The sequence below is a fragment of the Oncorhynchus gorbuscha genome, unplaced genomic scaffold (genome assembly GCF_021184085.1).
Source record: "Oncorhynchus gorbuscha isolate QuinsamMale2020 ecotype Even-year unplaced genomic scaffold, OgorEven_v1.0 Un_scaffold_694, whole genome shotgun sequence".
In the NCBI taxonomy this organism is placed as follows: domain Eukaryota; kingdom Metazoa; phylum Chordata; class Actinopteri; order Salmoniformes; family Salmonidae; genus Oncorhynchus; species Oncorhynchus gorbuscha.
The window spans coordinates 217,363-238,119 of record NW_025745768.1 but is presented as its reverse complement, the minus strand read 5'-3'; the positions used below and the strand labels follow the sequence as shown (position 1 = coordinate 238,119).

General features: G+C 45.3%; 1 protein-coding gene across 2 annotated transcripts in view; it reads right to left on the bottom strand.

Moving 5' to 3' along the window:
• Positions 1–20,757, bottom strand: part of il16 (interleukin 16) — a 70,082-nt gene that overhangs the window by 19,384 nt on the left and 29,941 nt on the right. For both annotated transcript variants that reach the window (XM_046335270.1, XM_046335272.1), the window contains exons 4-15: positions 16,406–16,548; positions 13,796–13,964; positions 11,105–11,251; positions 10,531–10,636; positions 9,699–9,847; positions 8,957–9,067; positions 8,477–8,591; positions 7,338–7,411; positions 4,755–5,016; positions 4,386–4,503; positions 3,695–3,827; positions 1,562–1,649 (exon numbers count right to left, since the gene is read on the bottom strand). In XM_046335270.1, the coding sequence (XP_046191226.1) occupies positions 1,562–1,649; positions 3,695–3,827; positions 4,386–4,503; positions 4,755–5,016; positions 7,338–7,411; positions 8,477–8,591; positions 8,957–9,067; positions 9,699–9,847; positions 10,531–10,636; positions 11,105–11,251; positions 13,796–13,964; positions 16,406–16,548 (1,615 nt within the window). The remainder of the gene's footprint in view (positions 1–1,561; positions 1,650–3,694; positions 3,828–4,385; positions 4,504–4,754; positions 5,017–7,337; positions 7,412–8,476; positions 8,592–8,956; positions 9,068–9,698; positions 9,848–10,530; positions 10,637–11,104; positions 11,252–13,795; positions 13,965–16,405; positions 16,549–20,757) is intronic.

The window sequence follows — 20,757 nt, the reverse complement described above, 5'->3', positions numbered from 1 at the left end:
GAGTTAATAAAGTTTGTTACTGTCTATACTCCACTGAGTTAATAAAGGTTGTTACTGTCTATACTCCACTGAGTGGATAAAGGTTGTTACTGTCTATACTCCACTGAGTTAATAAAGGTTGTTAGTGTCTATACTCCACTGAGTTAATAAAGGTTGTTACTGTCTATACTCCACTGAGTAAATAAAGGTTGTTACTGTCTATACTCCACTGAGTTAATAAAGGTTGTTGCTGTCTATACTCCACTGAGTAAATAAAGGTTGTTACTGTCTATACTCCACTGAGTTGATAAAGGTTGTTACTGTCTATACTCCACTGAGTTGATAAAGGTTGTTACTGTCTATACTCCACTGAGTTAATAAAGGTTGTTAGTGTCTATACTCCACTGAGTCGATAAAGGTTGTTACCGTCTATACTCCACTGAGTTGATAAAGGTTGTTACTGTCTATACTCCACTGAGTTAATACAGGTTGTTACTGTCTATACTCCACTGAGTTGATAAAGGTTGTTATTGTCTATACTCCACTGAGTTGATAAAGGTTGTTACCGTCTATACTCCACTGAGTTGATAAAGGTTGTTACCGTCTATACTCCACTGAGTTGATAAAGGTTGTTACTGTCTATACTCCACTGAGTTAATAAAGGTTGTTACTGTCTATACTCCACTGAGTTGATAAAGGTTGTTACTGTCTATACTCCACTGAGTTAATAAAGGTTGTTACTGTCTATACTCCACTGAGTTAATAAAGGTTGTTACTGTCTATACTCCACTGAGTTAATAAAGGTTGTTACTGTCTATACTCCACTGAGTTAATAAAGGTTGTTACTGTCTATACTCCACTGAGTTAATAAAGGTTGTTACTGTCTATACTCCACTGAGTTAATAAAGGTTGTTAGTGTCTATACTCCACTGAGTTAATAAAGGTTGTTACTGTCTATACTCCACTGAGTAAATAAAGGTTGTTACTGTCTATACTCCACTGAGTTAATAAAGGTTGTTGCTGTCTATACTCCACTGAGTAAATAAAGGTTGTTACTGTCTATACTCCACTGAGTAGATAAAGGTTGGTACTGTCTATACTCCACTGAGTTAATAAAGGTTGTTACTGTCTATACTCCACTGAGTTGATAAAGGTTGTTACTGTCTATACTCCACTGAGTTGATAAAGGTTGTTACTGTCTATACTCCACTGAGTTAATAAAGGTTGTTACTGTCTATACTCCACTGAGTTGATAAAGGTTGTTACTGTCTATACTCCACTGAGTTAATAAAGGTTGTTACTGTCTATACTCCCACTGAGTTAATAAAGGTTGTTAGTGTCTATACTCCACTGAGTTGATAAAGGTTGTTACTGTCTATACTCCACTGAGTAAATAGAGGTTGTTACTGTCTATACTCCACTGAGTAAATAAAGGTTGTTACTGTTTATACTCCACTGAGTTAATAAAGGTTGTTGCTGTCTATACTCCACTGAGTTAATAAAGGTTGGTACTGTCTATACTCCACTGAGTTAATAAAGGTTGTTGCTGTCTATACTCCACTGAGTTAATAAAGGTTGTTACCATCTATACTCCACTGACTGGCGTCCTGCTTTAGTTGGCTGGTCTCTACAGCCTGGGCTATGGCATCGTTCAGCTGCTGCTCTGACACCTGAAGATACACACAGGCACATTGCATTTAACACACACACACTCACCACTAAAATCAACACTACACACATGTGCATCTGTACCACAGTAAACTAGTTTATATAATGCCAGACAGTGTGTGTACAGTATATTTTACTTGAACCTTTATTGAACTAGGCAAGTCAGTTAAGAACAAATTCTTATTTACAATGACAGCCTACCCCAGCCAAACCCTCCCCCAACCCGGACGATACTGGGCCAATTGTGCACCGCGTTGAGACTCCCGATCATGGCCAGCTGTGATACAGACTGGGATTGAACCAGGGTAGGTAGTGTCGCCTCTAGCACTGAGAGGCAGTGTGTTAGACCACTGCACCACTTGGTAGACCAATAATTAAGGCCAGGTCAGAAAGGGTGTGTATATAAGGTCAGACAGGGTGTGTATATAAGGTCAGAAAGGGTGTGTATATAAGGTCAGACAGGGTGTGTATATAAGGTTAGACAGGGTGTGTATATAAGGTCAGACAGGGTGTGTATATAAGGTTAGACAGGTGTGTATATAAGGTCAGACAGGGTGTGTATATAAGGTCAGACAGGGTGTGTATATAAGGTCAGAAAGGGTGTGTATATAAGGTTAGACAGGGTGTGTATAGAAGGTCAGACAGGGTGTGTATATAAGGTCAGACAGGGTGTGTATAAGGTTAGACAGGTGTGTATATAAGGTCAGACAGGGTGTGTATATAAGGTCAGAAAGGGTGTGTATATAAGGTCAGACAGGGTGTGTATAGAAGGTCAGACAGGGTGTGTATATAAGGTTAGACAGGGTGTGTATATAAGGTTAGACAGGGTGTGTATATAAGGTTAGACAGGTGTGTATATAAGGTCAGACAGGGTGTGTATATAAGGTCAGACAGGGTGTGTATATAAGGTTAGACAGGGTGTGTATAGAAGGTCAGACAGGGTGTGTATATAAGGTCAGACAGGGTGTGTATAGAAGGTCAGACAGGGTGTGTATAGAAGGTCAGACAGGGTGTGTATAGAAGGTCAGACAGGGTGTGTATAGAAGGTTAGACAGGGTGTGTATAGAAGGTCAGACAGGGTGTGTATATAAGGTCAGACAGGGTGTGTATATAAGGTCAGACTGGGTGTGTATAGAAGGTTAGACAGGGTGTGTATATAAGGTCAGACTGGGTGTGTATATAAGGTCAGATTGGGTGTGTATATAAGACAGGGTGTGTATATAAGGTCAGACTGGGTGTGTATATAAGGTCAGATTGGGTGTGTATATAAGGTTAGACAGGTGTGTATATAAGGTCAGACAGGTGTGTATATAAGGTCAGACTGGGTGTGTATATAAGGTCAGACTGGGTGTGTATATAAGGTCAGATTGGGTGTGTATATAAGGTCAGACAGGGTGTGTATAGAAATAGAAGGTTAGACAGGGTGTGTATATAAGGTCAGACTGGGTGTGTATATAAGGTCAGACTGGGTGTGTATATAAGGTCAGACTGGGTGTGTATATAAGGTCAGACAGGGTGTGTATATAAGGTCAGACAGGGTGTGTATATAAGGTCAGACTGGGTGTGTATATAAGGTCAGACTGGGTGTGTATATAAGGTCAGACTGGGTGTGTATATAAGGTCAGACATATAAGGTCAGACTGGGTGTGTATAGAAATAGAGACTGGTTAGACAGACTGGTGTGTATATAAGGTCAGACTGGGTCAGACTGGGTGTGTATATATAGGTCAGATTGGGTGTGTATATAAGGTTAGACAGGTGTGTATATAAGGTCAGACTGGTGTGTATATAAGGTCAGACTGGGTGTGTATATAAGGTCAGACTGGGTGTGTATATAAGGTCAGATTGGGTGTGTATATAAGGTCAGACTGGGTGTGTATATAAGGTCAGATTGGGTGTGTATATAAGGTCAGACAGGGTGTGTATATAAGGTCAGACTGGGTGTGTATATAAGGTCAGACAGGGTGTGGGTGTGTATATAAGGTCAGACTGGGTGTGTATATAAGGTCAGATTGGGTGTGTATAGAAGGTTAAATGGGGTATTTACTTTGGGGTCAGGGTGTCGACTGATGATGATCTGGACTGGCCCGGGGGAGCACTGACTCAGAACCGTGTACACATCATTCAGTACCATGTTGTATACCACTGTGTTGTTGATCTCCATAATCTCATCTCCACATCTAGGAGAGGAAGGAGGGGGAAGGGGGAGAGGTGGGGGGAGGGGAGGGGGAAAGAGAGGGGAGGTGGAGAGAGAAAGGGGAGGGGATGAGAGAGAAGCGAGGAAAGAGAGAGGGGAGGGGGAGATGGAGAGTGAGTGTGGAGATTAAAGTACATGAACTGAACAAGTTGAGCATATGCACAGACTATGTGTCAACAATAAACTGCTCTGGATGAGTCAGTCTGCTAAATGACTAATGAAGGGTGGTTATGTAATGTCCTCTCCAGAGTCTCCTCGTTCACTCCCTCTCTCATGCATTGAAATGCGTTGGATTAGTGCAAGCATGGCTGGAGGGAGTTTCCACGACATCGATTCCTTTCAAAATCCATGATAGTGAGGGTACAAGTGCACACTTGGTGGGAAGGTAAAGAATGGGACCACAGCCAGGGAATAAGGAAGTTGGGAAGTGTACTGAGGTAAGAGACTCCTTTTCATGACAAGGTGTGGAACGTTAGCACAAACAGACTGGTACCCAGGTTATGTTTATTCAGCATTTACAGAATGTTTCTTTAATCCTTACCTGAGTCTACTGTCCATGTGTGCCACCGATCCAGGGGACAGGGTGTGGATATAGACGCCACGGCAACCATCTCCAGACGGCACGCAACACAGCCCAATGCCCAGCCCCACACCAGCCTCTACACAAACACACATGCACGCACGCAGGCACACATGCACACGCACACGCACACACACACACACACACACACACACACACACACACACACACACACACACACACACACACACACACACACACACACACACACACACACACACACACACACACACACACACACACACGAAGACAGGTATGACATTGTGTATGTTAGATGCTCTAGGTCCAAGTCATAAGGCAACGTAGAACTTCTTATCTTTGACCCCTGACCTTTATGCAAGGTGATCTCCATCATGACACGATCTCGGGGTTTGGCCGAAGGTGGCTGAGGTACGGTGTTGGTGTGTGTGTTGGCTGTGGTGACACCACTGAGGTAATTGTAGTCCCCCATTTCAGTGCTGACCCTGGACATGCCAGTACTGGAGCTGAGAGAGCGAGACCGACACAGCTGTGCTACCGCTGCCTGGCCACAGAGGGCGCCGACACGCAGGCTGGTCCTCACCACCAGAGTCAACAGACCCTTCTTTATCTGCTGTGGAGGGGAGAGGGAGAAGTAGAGTGGGAAGGAGAGGGAGAGAGAGAGGAGAAGGTGAGGGAGAAGGAGAAGTAGAGCAGGATGGAGAGGGAGAGAGGTAGAAGGAGAAGGAGAGGGAAAGGGAGAAGTAGAGCGGGAAGGAGAGGGAGAGAGAGAGGAGAAGGAGAGGGAAAGGGAGAAGTAGAGTGGGAAGGAGAGGGAGAGGGAGAGAGGGAAGGGAGAGGAGAGAGGGAGAAGTAGAGCAGGATGGAGAGGGAGGGAGAAGGAGAAGGAGGGAAAGGGAGAAGTAGAGAGGGAAGGAGAGGGAGAGAGAGAGGGGAAGGAGGGAAAGGGAGAAGTAGAGCAGGATGGAGAGGGAAAGGGAGAAGGGAGAGCGGGAGGAGGAGAGGGAAAAAGGGAGAAGTAGAGCGGGAGGGAGGGGAGAGGGAAAGGGAGAAGGGAAAGGGAGAAGAGCGGGAAGGAGAAAGGGAGAAGTAGAGCGGGAAGGAGAGGGAAAGGGAAGTAGAGCGGGAAGTAGAGCAGGAAAGTAGAGGGAAAGGGAAAGGGAGAGCGGGAAGTAGAGGGAAAGGGAGAAGTAGAGCGGGAAGTAGAGGGAAAGGGAGAAGTAGAAGCGGGGGAAGTAGAGCGGAAAGGAGAAAGGGAAAGTAGAGCGGGAAGTAGAAGGGAAAGGGAAAGGGGGAGAAAAGGGAGAAGTAGCGGGAAGTAGAGGGAAAGGGAGAAGTAGAGCGGGAAGTAGAGGGAAAGGGAGAAGTAGAGCGGGAAGTAGAGGGAAAGGGAGAAGTAGAGCGGGAAGTAGAGGGAAAGGGAGAAGTAGAGCGGGAAGTAGAGGGAAAGGGAAAGGGAGCGGGAAGTAGAGAAAGGGAAGTAGAGGGAAGGGAGGGAAAGGGAGAAGCGGGAAGTAGAGGGAAAGGGAAGTAGAAAGTAGAGGGAAAGGGAGAAGTAGAGCGGGAAGTAGAGGGAAAGGGAGAAGTAGAGCGGGAAGTAGAGGGAAAGGGAAGAAGTAGAGCGGGAAAAGGGGAAAGGGAGAAGTAGAGGGAAAGGAGAAGTAGGGGGAAGTAGAGGGAAAGGGAGAAGTAGAGCGGGAAGTAGAGGGAAAGGGAGAAGTAGAGCGGGAAGTAGAGGGAAAGGGAGAAGTAGAGCGGGAAGTAGAGGGAAAGGGAGAAGTAGAGCGGGAAGTAGAGGGAAAGGGAGAAGTAGAGCGGGAAGTAGAGGGAAAGGGAGAAGTAGAGCGGGAAGTAGAGGGAAAGGGAGAAGTAGAGCGGGAAGTAGAGGGAAAGGGAGAAGTAGAGCGGGAAGTAGAGGGAAAGGGAGAAGTAGAGCGGGAAGGAGAGGGAAAGGGAGAAGTAGAGCGGGAAGTAGAGGGAAAGGGAGAAGTAGAGCGGGAAGGAGAGGGAAAGGGAGAAGTAGAGCGGGAAGGAGAGGGAAAGGGAGAAGTAGAGCGGGAAGTAGAGGGAAAGGGAGAAGTAGAGCAGGATGGAGAGGGAGAGAGGTAGAAGGAGAAGGAGAGGGAAAGGGAGAAGTAGACAGGGAAGGAGAGGGAGAGAGAGAGGAGAAGGCGAGGGAAAGGGAGAAGTAGAGCAGGATGGAGAGGGAGAGAGGTAGAAGGAGAAGGAGAGGGAAAGGGAGAAGTAGAGCAGGATGGAGAGGGAGAGAGGGAGAAGGAGAAGGAGAGGGAGGGAGGGGGAGAAGTAGAGGAAGGAGAGGGAGAGAGGGAGGAGAAGGTGAGGGAGAAGGAGAGAGGGAGAAGTAGAGTGAGAGGGAGAGAGAGAGAGGGGATCATTCTGAATTTAGTCAATCAAGTGTAACTCAATCATGTTGTAATATGGCTGTAATAATGTTGTAATATGTCTGTAATAATGTATTATGGCTGTAATAATGTTGTATAATGTCTATAATGTCTATAATAATGTTGTAATATGGCTGTAATAATGTTGTAATATGGCTGTAATAATGTATTATGGTTGTAATAATGTTGTATAATGTCTATAATGTCTATAATAATGTTGTAATAATAGTATAATAATGTTGTATGATGGCTGTAATAATGTTGTATGATGGCTGTAATAATGCTGTAATATGGCTGTAATAATGTTGTATTATGGCTGTAATAATGTTGTATAATGGCTGTAATAATGTTGTATTATGGCTGTAATAATGTTGTAATATGGCTGTAATAATGTTGTATAATGGCTGTAATAATGTTGTATTATGGATGTAATAATGTTTTAATAAGGCTGTAATAATGCTGTAATATGGCTGTAATAATGTTGTATTATGGCTGTAATAATGTTGTAATATGACTGGTGTTGCAGTCTTACTTTGAATCTCTGTAGTGCATCCTCATGAGTTAGTCCATGTAGAGACTCTCCATTCAACTCCAGGATCTCATCCCCTAAGAGACAGAGAGAGAGAGACAGTGAGAGAGAGACAGTTAGATTACTTGTTGATTACTTGTTGGTTATTACTGCATTGTCGGAACTAGAAGCACAAGCATTTCGCTACGCTCGCATTAACATCTGCTAACCATGTGTATGTGACAAATCAAATTTGATTTGATTTGATTTGAGATAGAGAGAGAGAGAGAGAGAGAGAGAGAGAGAGAGAGAGAGAGAGAGAGAGAGAGAGAGAGAGAGAGAGAGAGAGAGAGAGAGAGAGAGAGAGAGAGAGAGAGACACGTATTTGTTTTGTTGACGTTGAGTGAGAGGTTATTTTCCTGACACCACACTCCAAGGGCCCTCACCTCCTCCCTGTAGGCCGTCTCGTCGTTGTTGGTAATCAAGCCTACCACTGTAGTGTTGTTTGTAAACTTGATGATTGAGTTGGAGGCGTGCGTGGCCACGCAGTCGTGGGTGAACAGGGAGTACAGGAGACGGCTGAGAACGCACCCTTGTGGGGCCCCAGTGTTGAGGATCAGCGGGATGGAGATGTTGTTACCTACCCTTACCACCTGGGGGCGGCCCGTCAGGAAGTCCAGGACCCAGTTGCACAGGGCGGGGTCGAGACCCAGGGTCTCGAGCTTAATGACGGGTTTGGAGGGTACTATGGTGTTAAATGCTGAGCTGTCGTCGTTTAACAGCATTCTTACATAGTTATTCCTCTTGTCCAGATGGGTTAGGACAGTGTGCAGTGTGATTGCGATTGTGTCGTCTGTGGACCTATTGGGGTGGTAAGCAAATTGGAGTGGGTCTAGGGCGTCAGGTAGGGTGGAGGTGATATGGTCCTTGACTAGTCTCTCAAAGCACTTCATGATGACGGAAGTGAGTGCTACGGGGCGGCTATTCTAGTCATATGCCATAGTGTATAGATCTAAGACAGTGGTCACCAACACTGGTCCAGCAGTCCAGGAAGGCTACAGGGTGTGTGTAGGCTTTTGTGTATGTTAGTGTTGGACTGAGATCAACTCTGTTGTTGTAGTACCATTTTAACAAAAGCAATGGGTCTCTCATTCTCCTCTTACCCTCCTGTAGTCTGCCATCTGCAGCCGCGGCCCCTCCAGCGAAGATGGTCTTGACGTAGATACCCATGGGTCCGTACATGCTGTCCCTGCCCCCCACAATGCTGAACCCCAGACCCTGCGTGGGACAATACAACAGTTAGGAGAGACTTGAAACTACAGATTGCACCTTTAAGGAGGAGTATTCACCCCCTTTAAAGAGGTCATTTGTAGTTTCATTTCTGGTAACAAAAAATATTAACCCGACCAAAAGCACTGAGGGGGTGGGCTTAAATGTAACTAGGAGTTCTCCCATTAGGTTATATGGTCAGGGAAAACCCAGGGCCAAAGCAACAACTCATCACTAGTATGTTTAAAGATTGGATGCTACTCCATAGTACTCCATGGTAGAGCAAACAATGATGCTTTATTATGGATTAGCCTCAGGGCCACGGGCTGCGTTCAAGATCCTGGAGCAGATGTTCAAACGTGCTGCATAATTACCTTGCCATGGCCCTTCATCAGCACGATGTTACAGATGATGAATGCTTGGACGTTACTGCAGGAGTGGACCAGATGGGCGGAGCTAAGAGAGCGAGAGGGACGGGGAACGGGCTGGGGAGGGGGGAGGAGAAGGGGGAGGAGGGGGACAGACGGGAGACAACACCCTCAGTCAGGTTCCACACACACGTGAGGAGAGGCCTCACGCATACACACAAATACATTGGTTTCACACACACACACACACACTGGTTTCACACACACATTTTTCCTCGCTCGCTAGCCAAGTTCTGCTAAGCAGGAAGAAGGCTGACAAATTGAGTTGACTATTTCCAGATGCTTTTTGGAAGTGATTTCTACACCTGTTTTTAATCTCTCTTCTTTTCGTATTGTTCTCACGTTCTGAACAGAAATACATATTTTTCTCCTCTCTCTGTCTCACTCTGACGGTCTCTCACTGTATGAGCGAATAATTGAATTATGTCATGATTATAATGAAAAAAGAGGAAATAGTTTAGTCCCCTTCCAAGAACTTAATTGAATCAAAAGGTTTATTCTTTTTTGAAAAGCCTGCTGTCTGCATGAGAACTCAAATTGAACAAACAGGGCAATGGGAGCAGCAGCTACTGTAGAAATCTCAGGAATGTAATAAGTCAGTACCAATCTGGATTCATTGTAATCAGAGCATTTTTAGGTACAGAAACTCTCAAGGCAGGTAGGTAGGCAGACAGGCGCACACACACACCTGGTTGGGGTTGTGAGGAAACTCCAGCTGCTGGGACTGGGACTTCCTGCTGCCAAAGAAACCGACGGTTCCGTGGGTGTTGCTCCCGCAAAGCTCAGGCGTCTTCAGGATAATGGTGTCCAGGTCTCCAATCCAGTATGGATGGACACCTGAGTACAATTCAATACAATGTCATGTGATTCAATACTATCCAGAGACCAAGCAAAAACCCCAGACACCAACTGTATGGAACCTGGGTTATCTGCTTCCCTCAATACCACATTAGCCCAGTGAGCTAAAGCCTACGACATTTTCTCTGGGAGCTAACAAGAGGCTTGGTTACTCATCACAAAAGCAGGTCAAAACAGGGAAAGGCTAGTTGTTCACACAGCAAGGAATGAAATTTGTTAAAACAAGTTACTTACAAAACATACCCAGGTCAATTTAAAGCATCATTATATTTAGTCATTTCCAGAGTTTAGAAAACATCTGTATAGGATGTGACAAACTCAACATCCAGTTAGAGATGATGATGTCCTCATGTTCTAGTAGGAAAGGAAGGAAATCACTTAATAGTATCTAATGATGTACCACAGGAAACTCATGACAACTGCCTTACAGGCCCCATATCGGTGTGTGTGTGTGTGTGTGTGTGTGTGTGTGTGTGTGTGTGTGTGTGTGTGTGTGTGTGTGTGTGTGTGTGTGTGTGTGTGTGTGTGTGTGTGTGTGTGTGTGTGTGTGTGTGTGTGTGTGTGTGTGTGTGTGTGTGTGTGTGTGCGTGTGTGTGTGTGTGTGTGTGTGTGTGTGTGTGTGCGTGTGTGTGTGTGTGTGTGTGTGTGTGCGTGTGTGTTACTGGTAGAGTTGGAGCGGGTCCTCTTGCAGACCGTCTGTCCCTGAAGACCATGTCCTCTCCTCTCTGTGTCCCAACCTCTGTCCTCATTCACCTCTGGGATTGCCAGCTACAACACACAACACACCAGGGTGATGTTCATTAGGCACCAAACGGCGGAAAACACACTGAAACAGAGGCAGACTAGGCTGGTTGCCAGTCTGTTTCGCTTACATTCCACTCCTTGTACTCCATGTCCTGTGCTACCCTGGAGGAGTAGAATGTTAGCTTAACAGACTGGTACCCAGACTAAGGATGGACTACCTGGACCTGTGCTACCCTGGAGGAGTAGAATGTTACCTTAACAGACTGGTACCCAGACTAAGGATGGACTACCTGGACGTTTTGTTTTCTGTTTCAAAACGTTTTACAATGATGTGCCCTACTGAACTCAACCAAGGTATTCATCCACTCTTGGAGGGAAATGGACGTTCAAACAACAATTTTCAGAGTTAAAGCCTAAAGATAATGAAGATACACAGAACCAAACAGGCTGTGAATGTGTATCAAGAGGACTTAGAAGAGTCCTAATTGATACCTTGAGGTGGTTGTTGTTCCCAGTGTGTTCTGTCTCTGTGCAGTTGGTCACTGCCAGGGGGTCTGCCAGGCACAGGGGGGCCGAGTGAAGGGGGGCCAGGGTTAGACCTCCAGGGGACTGGGGCTGCTGCTCACTTGTTGAGCTTTCCTACAAAAACACACAGAAAGGACTCAAAGTTGAATCGTTATGGAATTTAATGTTGTACAGGTGCCAATCTTTCTATGATTGGAGAGAATTATTTGGACTTATACTGATTGGGTAAGACTCAGAATTATTCCAAATAAAACGTGTGAATATAATATTTAAATGTTTGGAAGAAATTGGTGGAATTAAAATGAACTAATAAGCTACTAAAATATCTAAAACTGCATTTGGCCATTGATTGCCTTTTTGGTTAATATCTGGAATATATTAGTTAATATATTTAAACACCTTTTCACTTAGAGAAGTCTGGTTTGATTATTGAATTTCCTGTTTTCAATTTGTTCTCCATAACAACACATACTATTTCTCAGTGGTGTAAAGTACTTAAGTAAAAATACTTGGAAGTACTACTTAAGTCGTTTTTTGTGTATCTGTACTTTACTATTCATATTTTTGACTACTTTTACTTTTACTTCACTACATTCCTAAAGAGAATAATGTACTTTTTACTCCATACATTTTCACTGACACCAAAAAGTACTCGTTTCATTTTGAATGCTTTGCAGGACAGGAAAATGATCTAATTCACACAATTATCAAGAGAACATACGTGGTCATCCCTACTGCCTCTGATCTAGCGGACCCACTGAACATACATGCTTCATTTGTAAATGATGTCTGAGTGTTGGAGTGTTGGAGTGTGTCCCTGTGGGGGGGGGATACTTAAGTATATTTACTAGATGACTTTCACCTACTTGAGTCATTTTCTGTTAAGGTATCTTTACTTTTACTCAGGATTGGAAATTGGGTACTTTTTTCACCACTGCTATTTCTCTGCTAGAGGCAGGACGGAGTCTTATAGGAAAGATTTGAAGGAGACTGAGACAGTGTTCAAAACTACAATCAGCTGAGTCCAAAGTTGTCACATGTTCTAGACATTCTGTCCTGCTGTCTGTCCCTTCCTTCTCTTCTTCTTCTCTCTCTGTATCTCTCTCTCTCTCTCTCTCTCTCTCTCTCTCTCTCTCTCTCTCTCTCTCTCTCTCTCTCTCTCTCTCTCTCTGTCTTTCTCTTTCTCACTTGCTCTCTCTCTCTCTCTTTATTTTACTTTACTGACTTTATTGTATCCCATGGGGAAATTTTGTTGCAGTGTCATGTACACGTTTAAAGTGCCGTTTAAAAAACAAAACAAATTGACAATACAACTTTCATAACAGTTACATACTAATAAAAAGAGACTAGCCTGCTGGCCTTACTGGGTTGATAGGAACATTATCCCAAACTATTTAGGAGGGATATCACACCTGGCACAAATTATTGTCTCGTTCTGTTTTTCTCTCTCTCTCTCTCTCTCTCTCTCTCTCTCTCTCTCTCTCTCTCTCTCTCTCTCTCTCTCTCTCTCTCTCTCTCTCTCTCTCTCTCTCTCTCTCTCTCTCTCTCTCTCTCTCTCTCTCTCTCTCTGTCTGTCACATCCTTTGTCTCTCTCTCTCTCTCTGAGTCTCTGCAGTATAGACTTCTGTATCATCTCAAACAGATGGGGACTTGGCTTGGTCAGATATAGTGTGACCTATCATGAGAAAGCTTCAACATGTCCTCAGTCCGACCTCTGTAAAATGATTACACATTGGATGAGGGAGGAAGATGTGAGAGATCCTTCCTACCACGTAGTGTGAAAGCTGCTTCAACAGCAGTGGGGGAAGTAGAATGAACTCTTAAGCCAGAACTCACACTCTATATCCATTCATGAGATATGACCCTACTGGGAAATGTCATCTCTCTCTCCCTTTTCACCAAATGGCCAACTGCAAAGTAAGTAATCTCTCCCTATTCAATTTCTGTTACACGGTTCAGCCAAATGAGGATGGGCCCTCATCAATTTGATTGATTGATCATTTGGAACTGTCTCTGTCAATGTTACTACGCAGCTCTTTATCCCGTACAAGTATACTGCATAGTGTCGGTGCAGTGACTGTGGCTAGGAAGGCTTTACTGCACCGTTTGGTTTCATTTCAACTCATTCCATTTCTGAAGCAATACAGATATTCTGCCCCACAGATTCCATCTGGGCCAAGTGTTGTCTGGGACCAGTGTCTGGTGGGTGTAGGATGGGAATGTGGCTACAGCATGTGAAGAAATGCCAGACCCACACAGACTTAGTGGCTAGAGGGATGACGGAGAATAAACTACTGTAACACAGGTGGAGTGTCAAATCTGTATTATAGTGAGGGTCCAAAATGGTACCCTATTCTCTATATTGTCAATACTTTGGTCAAAAATCGTGAACTATACAGGGAATAGGGTGCCATTTGGGACTCACAGGAACATATTATGGGATGTATTCATTTAGAATGGCCAGCATAGCAGTTGTCTATGGAAACAAATTGAATAGTCCCCAAGTGCAAACCTCTCCCACTGCGTGGAACTCCAAGCAGGCTCAAAGTATTTGAAGTAAAACAAATACTATTTGAACCCAGGTCTGGTATGAAGTGCCAACATTTTTATTTTTTCTTCATTTCAGCAACAGAACAAGTGGGATGTGAGTGGTGCTACCTCACTGTAGGCTGTTATGTGGCTGTTCCTGGAGGCGGCATGCCTCCCTCCCTCCCCCTCTGTCCTTGCAGCATGGCCGTTCTTGGCCTGCCTCTCCCCCTCTGTCCTGGCATGGCCGTTCAGACACTGTCCATTAAAAGGTGCAAGCTTGTCTGTACTCTGAAGGTAACTGCTCCAGGAGAGACAGGAAGAAAGACACAGTTAGACAGAAGCTTTTCTCTGAGAACTAAACATAACAGAATAACCAGTGTTGTTTGGCAGTGTGGGTGCATTAGCCAGTACACTTTGGCAATCTGCTGCATGCATTCCCCCAAACTGATGTACACAAGACTTGGTACGGCCATCTTAGAAAAACCATGAACTGACAGGTATAATGCACTATGCTAACAGCCGTGTTGAATCAGTTCAACATGTATTACATAGAAAGACATAACACAATAATAATCAACCTGAAAGGGATACTTCTGGATTTTGGCCATGAGGCCCCTTATTCACCTCCCAGAATCAGATGAACTCATGGATACCATCTGTATGTCTCTGTGTCCAGTATGAAGCTAGTAGATCCCCATAGACTTCCAGTAACTGCACTAATGCTAGTTAGCATTGGCTCACAAAAGCACCTCTAACTTCCTTCATGCTGGACACAGAGACGTACAAATATTATCCATGAGTTTATCTGACTCTGGGGAAGTATGAACAAAAGTATGTGGACATCAGCTCCTTGAACATCTCATTACAAATTCATGGGCATTAATATGGAGTTGGTCCCCTCTTTGCTGCTATAAAATCCTCCCCATTTCTGGGAAGGTTTTATATTAGATGTTGGAACATTGCATTGTTGGGACTTGCTTCCATTCAGCCACTCCTTTCCATTCCATTCAGTGAGTCCGGACACTGATGTTGGGCGATAAGGCCAGGCTCGCAGTCGGCGTTCCAATTCATCCCAAAGGTGTTTGATGGGGTTGAGGTAAGGGCTCTGTGCAAACCAGTCAAGTTCTTCCACACGGACAAACAATTTCTGAATGGACCAAGCTTTGTGCAAGGGGGCATTGTCATGCTGAAACAGGAAAGGTCCTTCCCTAAATTGTTGCCACAACCTTGGAAGCACAGAATTGTCTAGAACAGTGGTTCCCAACCAGGGGTACTAGGTTTGGCCTATCCTCAGGGGTTACATGAGAAGACTCATGAGACCATAGGTCTACTGGTAAAATGCACATGAGGGGGTATTTCAGGGGCCCTCCGGGCAGAGCAAAATTCTGTTGGTGGTACAGTAAGCAAAGCAGTTGGGAACCCCTGGCCTAGAATGCCATTGTATGCTGAAGCATTAAGATTTCCCTTCACTGGAACTAAGGAGCCTAGTCCGAACCATGAAAAACAGCCCCAGACCATTATTCCTCCTCCACCAAACTTTACAGTTGGCACTATGCATTGGGGCAGGAAGCATTCTTTTGGCATCCACCAAATCCAGATTAGTTGGACTACCAGATGGTGACGCGTGATTCATCACTCCAGAGAATGCGTTTCCACTGCTCTAGAGTCAAATGTCAGCAAGCTTTACACCATTCCAGCCGACGCTTGGCATTGCGCACGGTGATCTTAGGCTTGTGTGTGGCTGCCCGGCTATGGAAACCCATTCCATGAAGCTCCTGACGAACAGTTATTGTGCTGACGTTGCTTCCCGAGGCAGTTTGGAACCCGGTAGTGAGTGTTGCAACCGAGAACAGTTGATTTTTACGTGTTTGAGCACATAGCGGTCCCATTATGTGAGCTTGTATGGCCTACCTCTTTGCGGCTGAGACATTGTTGCTCCTAAACGTTTCCACTTCACAATAACAGCACTTACAGTTGACCGGGCAGCTCTAGCAAGGGAGAAATTTGCCGAACTGACTTGTTGGAAAGATGGCATTGTCACGAGTTCGACCGAGGGTGTTTCCCCTTCCCGGGCGGGTGGAGCTCGGCGGTCGTCGTCACCGGCCTATTAGCTGCCACTGATTGTTTTTCCTCCCCCTCCTTGTATGTTTATTGGTAGCACCTGTTTATGTTAATTAGTTTGTCTTTATTAGTCAGCCGGCCCGTCTGGTTGTTGTGCGGGATTATTTCATTGTAACCTTCGGCTCTGTTGTAAAGGTACGTGTTAGTGCCTGGTCGTGTATTTTTCCATTGTATTTTTTGATTCCCTGTGTTTTGGGAACGTAACTTTTGTGAACACCCTGTGGTGCGTTGGTGCTATTAAAAGACGCACAGCATTGAACGCTGTCTCCTGCATTTGACTTCACACCCACGACACCCGGAGCATTACAGGCATCCTATGACGGTGCCACATTGAAAGTCTCTGAGCTCTTCAGTAAGGCCATTCTACTGCCAATGTCTATGGAGATTGCATGGCTGTGTGCTCGATTTTACTCACCTGTCAGCAACGGGTGTGGCTGAAATAGCCAAATCCACTCATTTGAAGGAGTGTCCACATACTTTTGTATATATAGTGTATATAAAGAACCTCATTGATATAATCCCGACGTGTCCCTTTAAGAAAACATTAAAGGCACAGACATGCTTACAACAAGTAATAAAGCATTATAGCAGTCTGCTTATATCTGTATGGCTTGTTACCTGTGTCCATCCCCTCCTCCCTTCCTCCCTCGCTCCACACTGGGTTCTTTGTCCTCCGTCTGGGGGCTGCTATCGCCAGTCTGTCGGCCCAGACCCTCCTCACCCGCCCCCGTCGTTACACACATCCTCCAGATACTGCTCTCCTGCACCAATAGGACAGATAGTTAGCACAAGGGGATATCTATGCAGGGGTAGAATTCTCCTGTGCCAATAGGACAGAGCGTTAGGACAAGGGGGGTATCTATGCAGGGACAGTACTCTCCTGCTCCAATACAGTCCCAGGAGAGATGAGGCTCCAACATGCTCAACTTTGTTTTCTTCAAATCAAATCAGATGTTATTCGTCACATGCGCCTTACATTGAAATGCTTACTTACGAGCCACTAACCAACAATACAGTACAAATAAGAATAAGAAAGAAAAGTAATAAGCAATTAAAGAGCGGCAGTAAAATAACAATAGCGAGACAATATACAGGGGGTACCGGTACAGAGTCAATGTGGAGACTATATACAGGGGGTACCGGTACAGAGTCAATGTGGAGACTATATACAGGGGGTACCGGTACAGAGTCAATGTGGAGACTATATACAGGGGGTACCGGTACAGAGTCAATGTGAAGACTATGTGGAGACTATATACAGAGTCAATGTGGAGACTATATACAGGTACACAGAGTCAATGTGGAGACTATATACAGGGGGTACCGGTACAGAGTCAATGTGGAGACTATATACAGGGGTACCGGTACAGAGTCAATGTGGAGACTATATACAGGGGTGGAGACTACCGGTACAGAGTCAATGTGGAGACTATATACAGGGGTACCGGTACAGAGTCAATGTGGAGACTATATACAGGGGTACCGGTACAGAGTCAATGTGGAGACTATATGGGGGTACCGGACAGAGTCAATGTGGAGACTATATACAGGGGTACCGGTACAGAGTCAATGTGGAGACTATATACAGGGGTACCGGTACAGAGTCAATGTGGAGACTATATACAGGGGTACCGGTACAGAGTCAATGTGGAGACTATATACAGGGGGTACCGGTACAGAGTCAATGTGGAGACTATATACAGGGGTACCGGTACAGAGTCAATGTGGAGACTATATACAGGGGTACCGGTACAGAGTCAATGTGGAGACTATATACAGGGGGTACCGGTACAGAGTCAATGTGGAGACTATATACAGGGGTACCGGTACAGAGTCAATGTGGAGACTATATACAGGGGTACCGGTACAGAGTCAATGTGGAGACTATATACAGGGGTACCTATATACAGGTACAGAGTCAATGTGGAGACTATATACAGGGGTACCGGTACAGAGTCAATGTGGAGACTATATACAGGGGTACCGGTACAGAGTCAATGTGGAGACTATATACAGGGGTACGGTACAGAGTCAATGTGGAGACTATATACAGGGGTACCGGTACAGGGTCAATGTGGAGACTATATACAGGGGTACCGGTACAGAGTCAATGTGGAGACTATATACAGGGGTACCGGTACAGAGTCAATGTGGAGACTATATACAGGGGTACCGGTACAGAGTCAATGTGGAGACTATATACAGGGGGTACCGGTACAGAGTCAATGTGGAGACTATATACAGGGGTACCGGTACAGAGTCAATGTGGAGACTATATACAGGGGTACCGGTACAGAGTCAATGTGGAGACTATATACAGGGGTACCGGTACAGAGTCAATGTGGAGACTATATACAGGGGGGTACACAGAGTCAATGTGGAGACTATATACAGGTACAGAGTCAATGTGGAGACTATATACAGGGGTACCGGTACAGAGTCAATGTGGAGACTATATACAGGGGTACCGGTACAGAGTCAATGTGGAGACTATATACAGGGGAGTACCGGTACAGAGTCAATGTGGAGACTATATACAGGGTCAATGTACAGGTACAGAGTCAATGTGGAGACTATATACAGGGGTACCGGTACAGAGTCAATGTGGAGACTATATACAGGGGTACCGGTACAGAGTCAATGTGGAGACTATATACAGGGGTACCGGTACAGAGTCAATGTGGAGACTATATACAGGGGTACCAATGTGTACAGAGTCAATGTGGAGACTATATACAGGGGTACCGGTACAGAGTCAATGTGGAGACTATATACAGGGGTACCGGTACAGAGTCAATGTGGAGACTATATACAGGGGGTACCGGTACAGAGTCAATGTGGAGACTATATACAGGGGGTACCGGTACAGAGTCAATGTGGAGACTATATACAGGGGGTACCGGTACAGAGTCAATGTGGAGACTATATACAGGGGTACCGGTACAGAGTCAATGTGGAGACTATATACAGGGGGTACCGGTACAGAGTCAATGTGGAGACTATATACAGGGGTACCAGTACAGAGTCAATGTGGAGACTATATACAGGGGTAGAGTCCGGTACAGAGTCAATGTGGAGACTATATACAGGGGTACCGGTACAGAGTCAATGTGGAGACTATATACAGGGGGTACCGGTACAGAGTCAATGTGGAGACTATATACAGGGGTACCAGTACAGAGTCAATGTGGAGACTATATACAGGGGTACCGACAGAGTCAATGTATATACAGGAGGGTACCGGTACAGAGTCAATGTGGAGACTATACAGGGGTAGGTACAGAGTCAATGTGGAGACTATATACAGGGGTACCGGTACAGAGTCAATGTGGAGACTATATACAGGGGTACCGGTACAGAGTCAATGTGGAGACTATATACAGGTCAATGTGGAGACTATATACAGGGGTACCGGTACAGAGTCAATGTGGAGACTATATACAGAGTCAATGTGGAGACTATATACAGGTACAGAGTCAATGTGGAGACTATATACAGGGGTACCGGTACAGAGTCAATGTGGAGACTATATACAGGGGTACCGGTACAGAGTCAATGTGGAGACTATATACAGGGGTACCGGTACAGAGTCAATGTGGAGACTATATACAGGGGGTACCGGTACAGAGTCAATGTGGAGACTATATACAGGGGGTACCGGTACAGAGTCAATGTGGAGACTATATACAGGGGTACCGGTACAGAGTCAATGTGGAGACTATATACAGGGGTACCGGTACAGAGTCAATGTGGAGACTATATACAGGGGTACCGGTACAGAGTCAATGTGGAGACTATATACAGGGGGTACCGGTACAGAGTCAATGTGGAGACTATATACAGGGGGTACCGGTACAGAGTCAATGTGGAGACTATATACAGGGGTACCGGTACAGAGTCAATGTGGAGACTATATACAGGGGTACCGGTACAGAGTCAATGTGGAGACTATATACAGGGGTACCGGTACAGAGTCAATGTGGAGACTATATACAGGGGTACCGGTACAGAGTCAATGTGGAGACTATATACAGGGGTACCGGTACAGAGTCAATGTGGAGACTATATACAGGGGTACCGGTACAGAGTCAATGTGGAGACTATATACAGGGGTACCGGTACAGAGTCAATGTGGAGACTATATACAGGGGTACCGGTACAGAGTCAATGTGGAGACTATATACAGGGGGTACCGGTACAGAGTCAATGTGGAGACTATATACAGGGGTACCGGTACAGAGTCAATGTGGAGACTATATACAGGGGTACCGGTACAGAGTCAATGTGGAGACTATATACAGGGGTACACAGAGTCAATGTGGAGACTATATACAGGGGGTACCGGTACAGAGTCAATGTGGAGACTATATACAGGGGTACCGGTACAGAGTCAATGTGGAGACTATATACAGGGGGTACCGGTACAGAGTCAATGTGGAGACTATATACAGGGGTACCGGTACAGAGTCAATGTGGAGACTATATACAGGGGGTACCGGTACAGAGTCAATGTGGAGACTATATACAGGGGTACCGGTACAGAGTCAATGTGGAGACTATATACAGGGGGTACCGGTACAGAGTCAATGTGGAGACTATATACAGGGGTACCGGTACAGAGTCAATGTGGAGACTATATACAGGGGTACCGGTACAGAGTCAATGTGGAGACTATATACAGGGGGTACCGGTACAGAGTCAATGTGGAGACTATATACAGGGGTACCGGTACAGAGTCAATGTGGAGACTATATACAGGGGTACCGGTACAGAGTCAATGTGGAGACTATATACAGGGGTACCGGTACAGAGTCAATGTGGAGACTATATACAGGGGTACCGGTACAGAGTCAATGTGGAGACTATATACAGGGGTACCGGTACAGAGTCAATGTGGAGACTATATACAGGGTACCGGTACAGAGTCAATGTGGAGACTATATACAGGGGTACCGGTACAGAGTCAATGT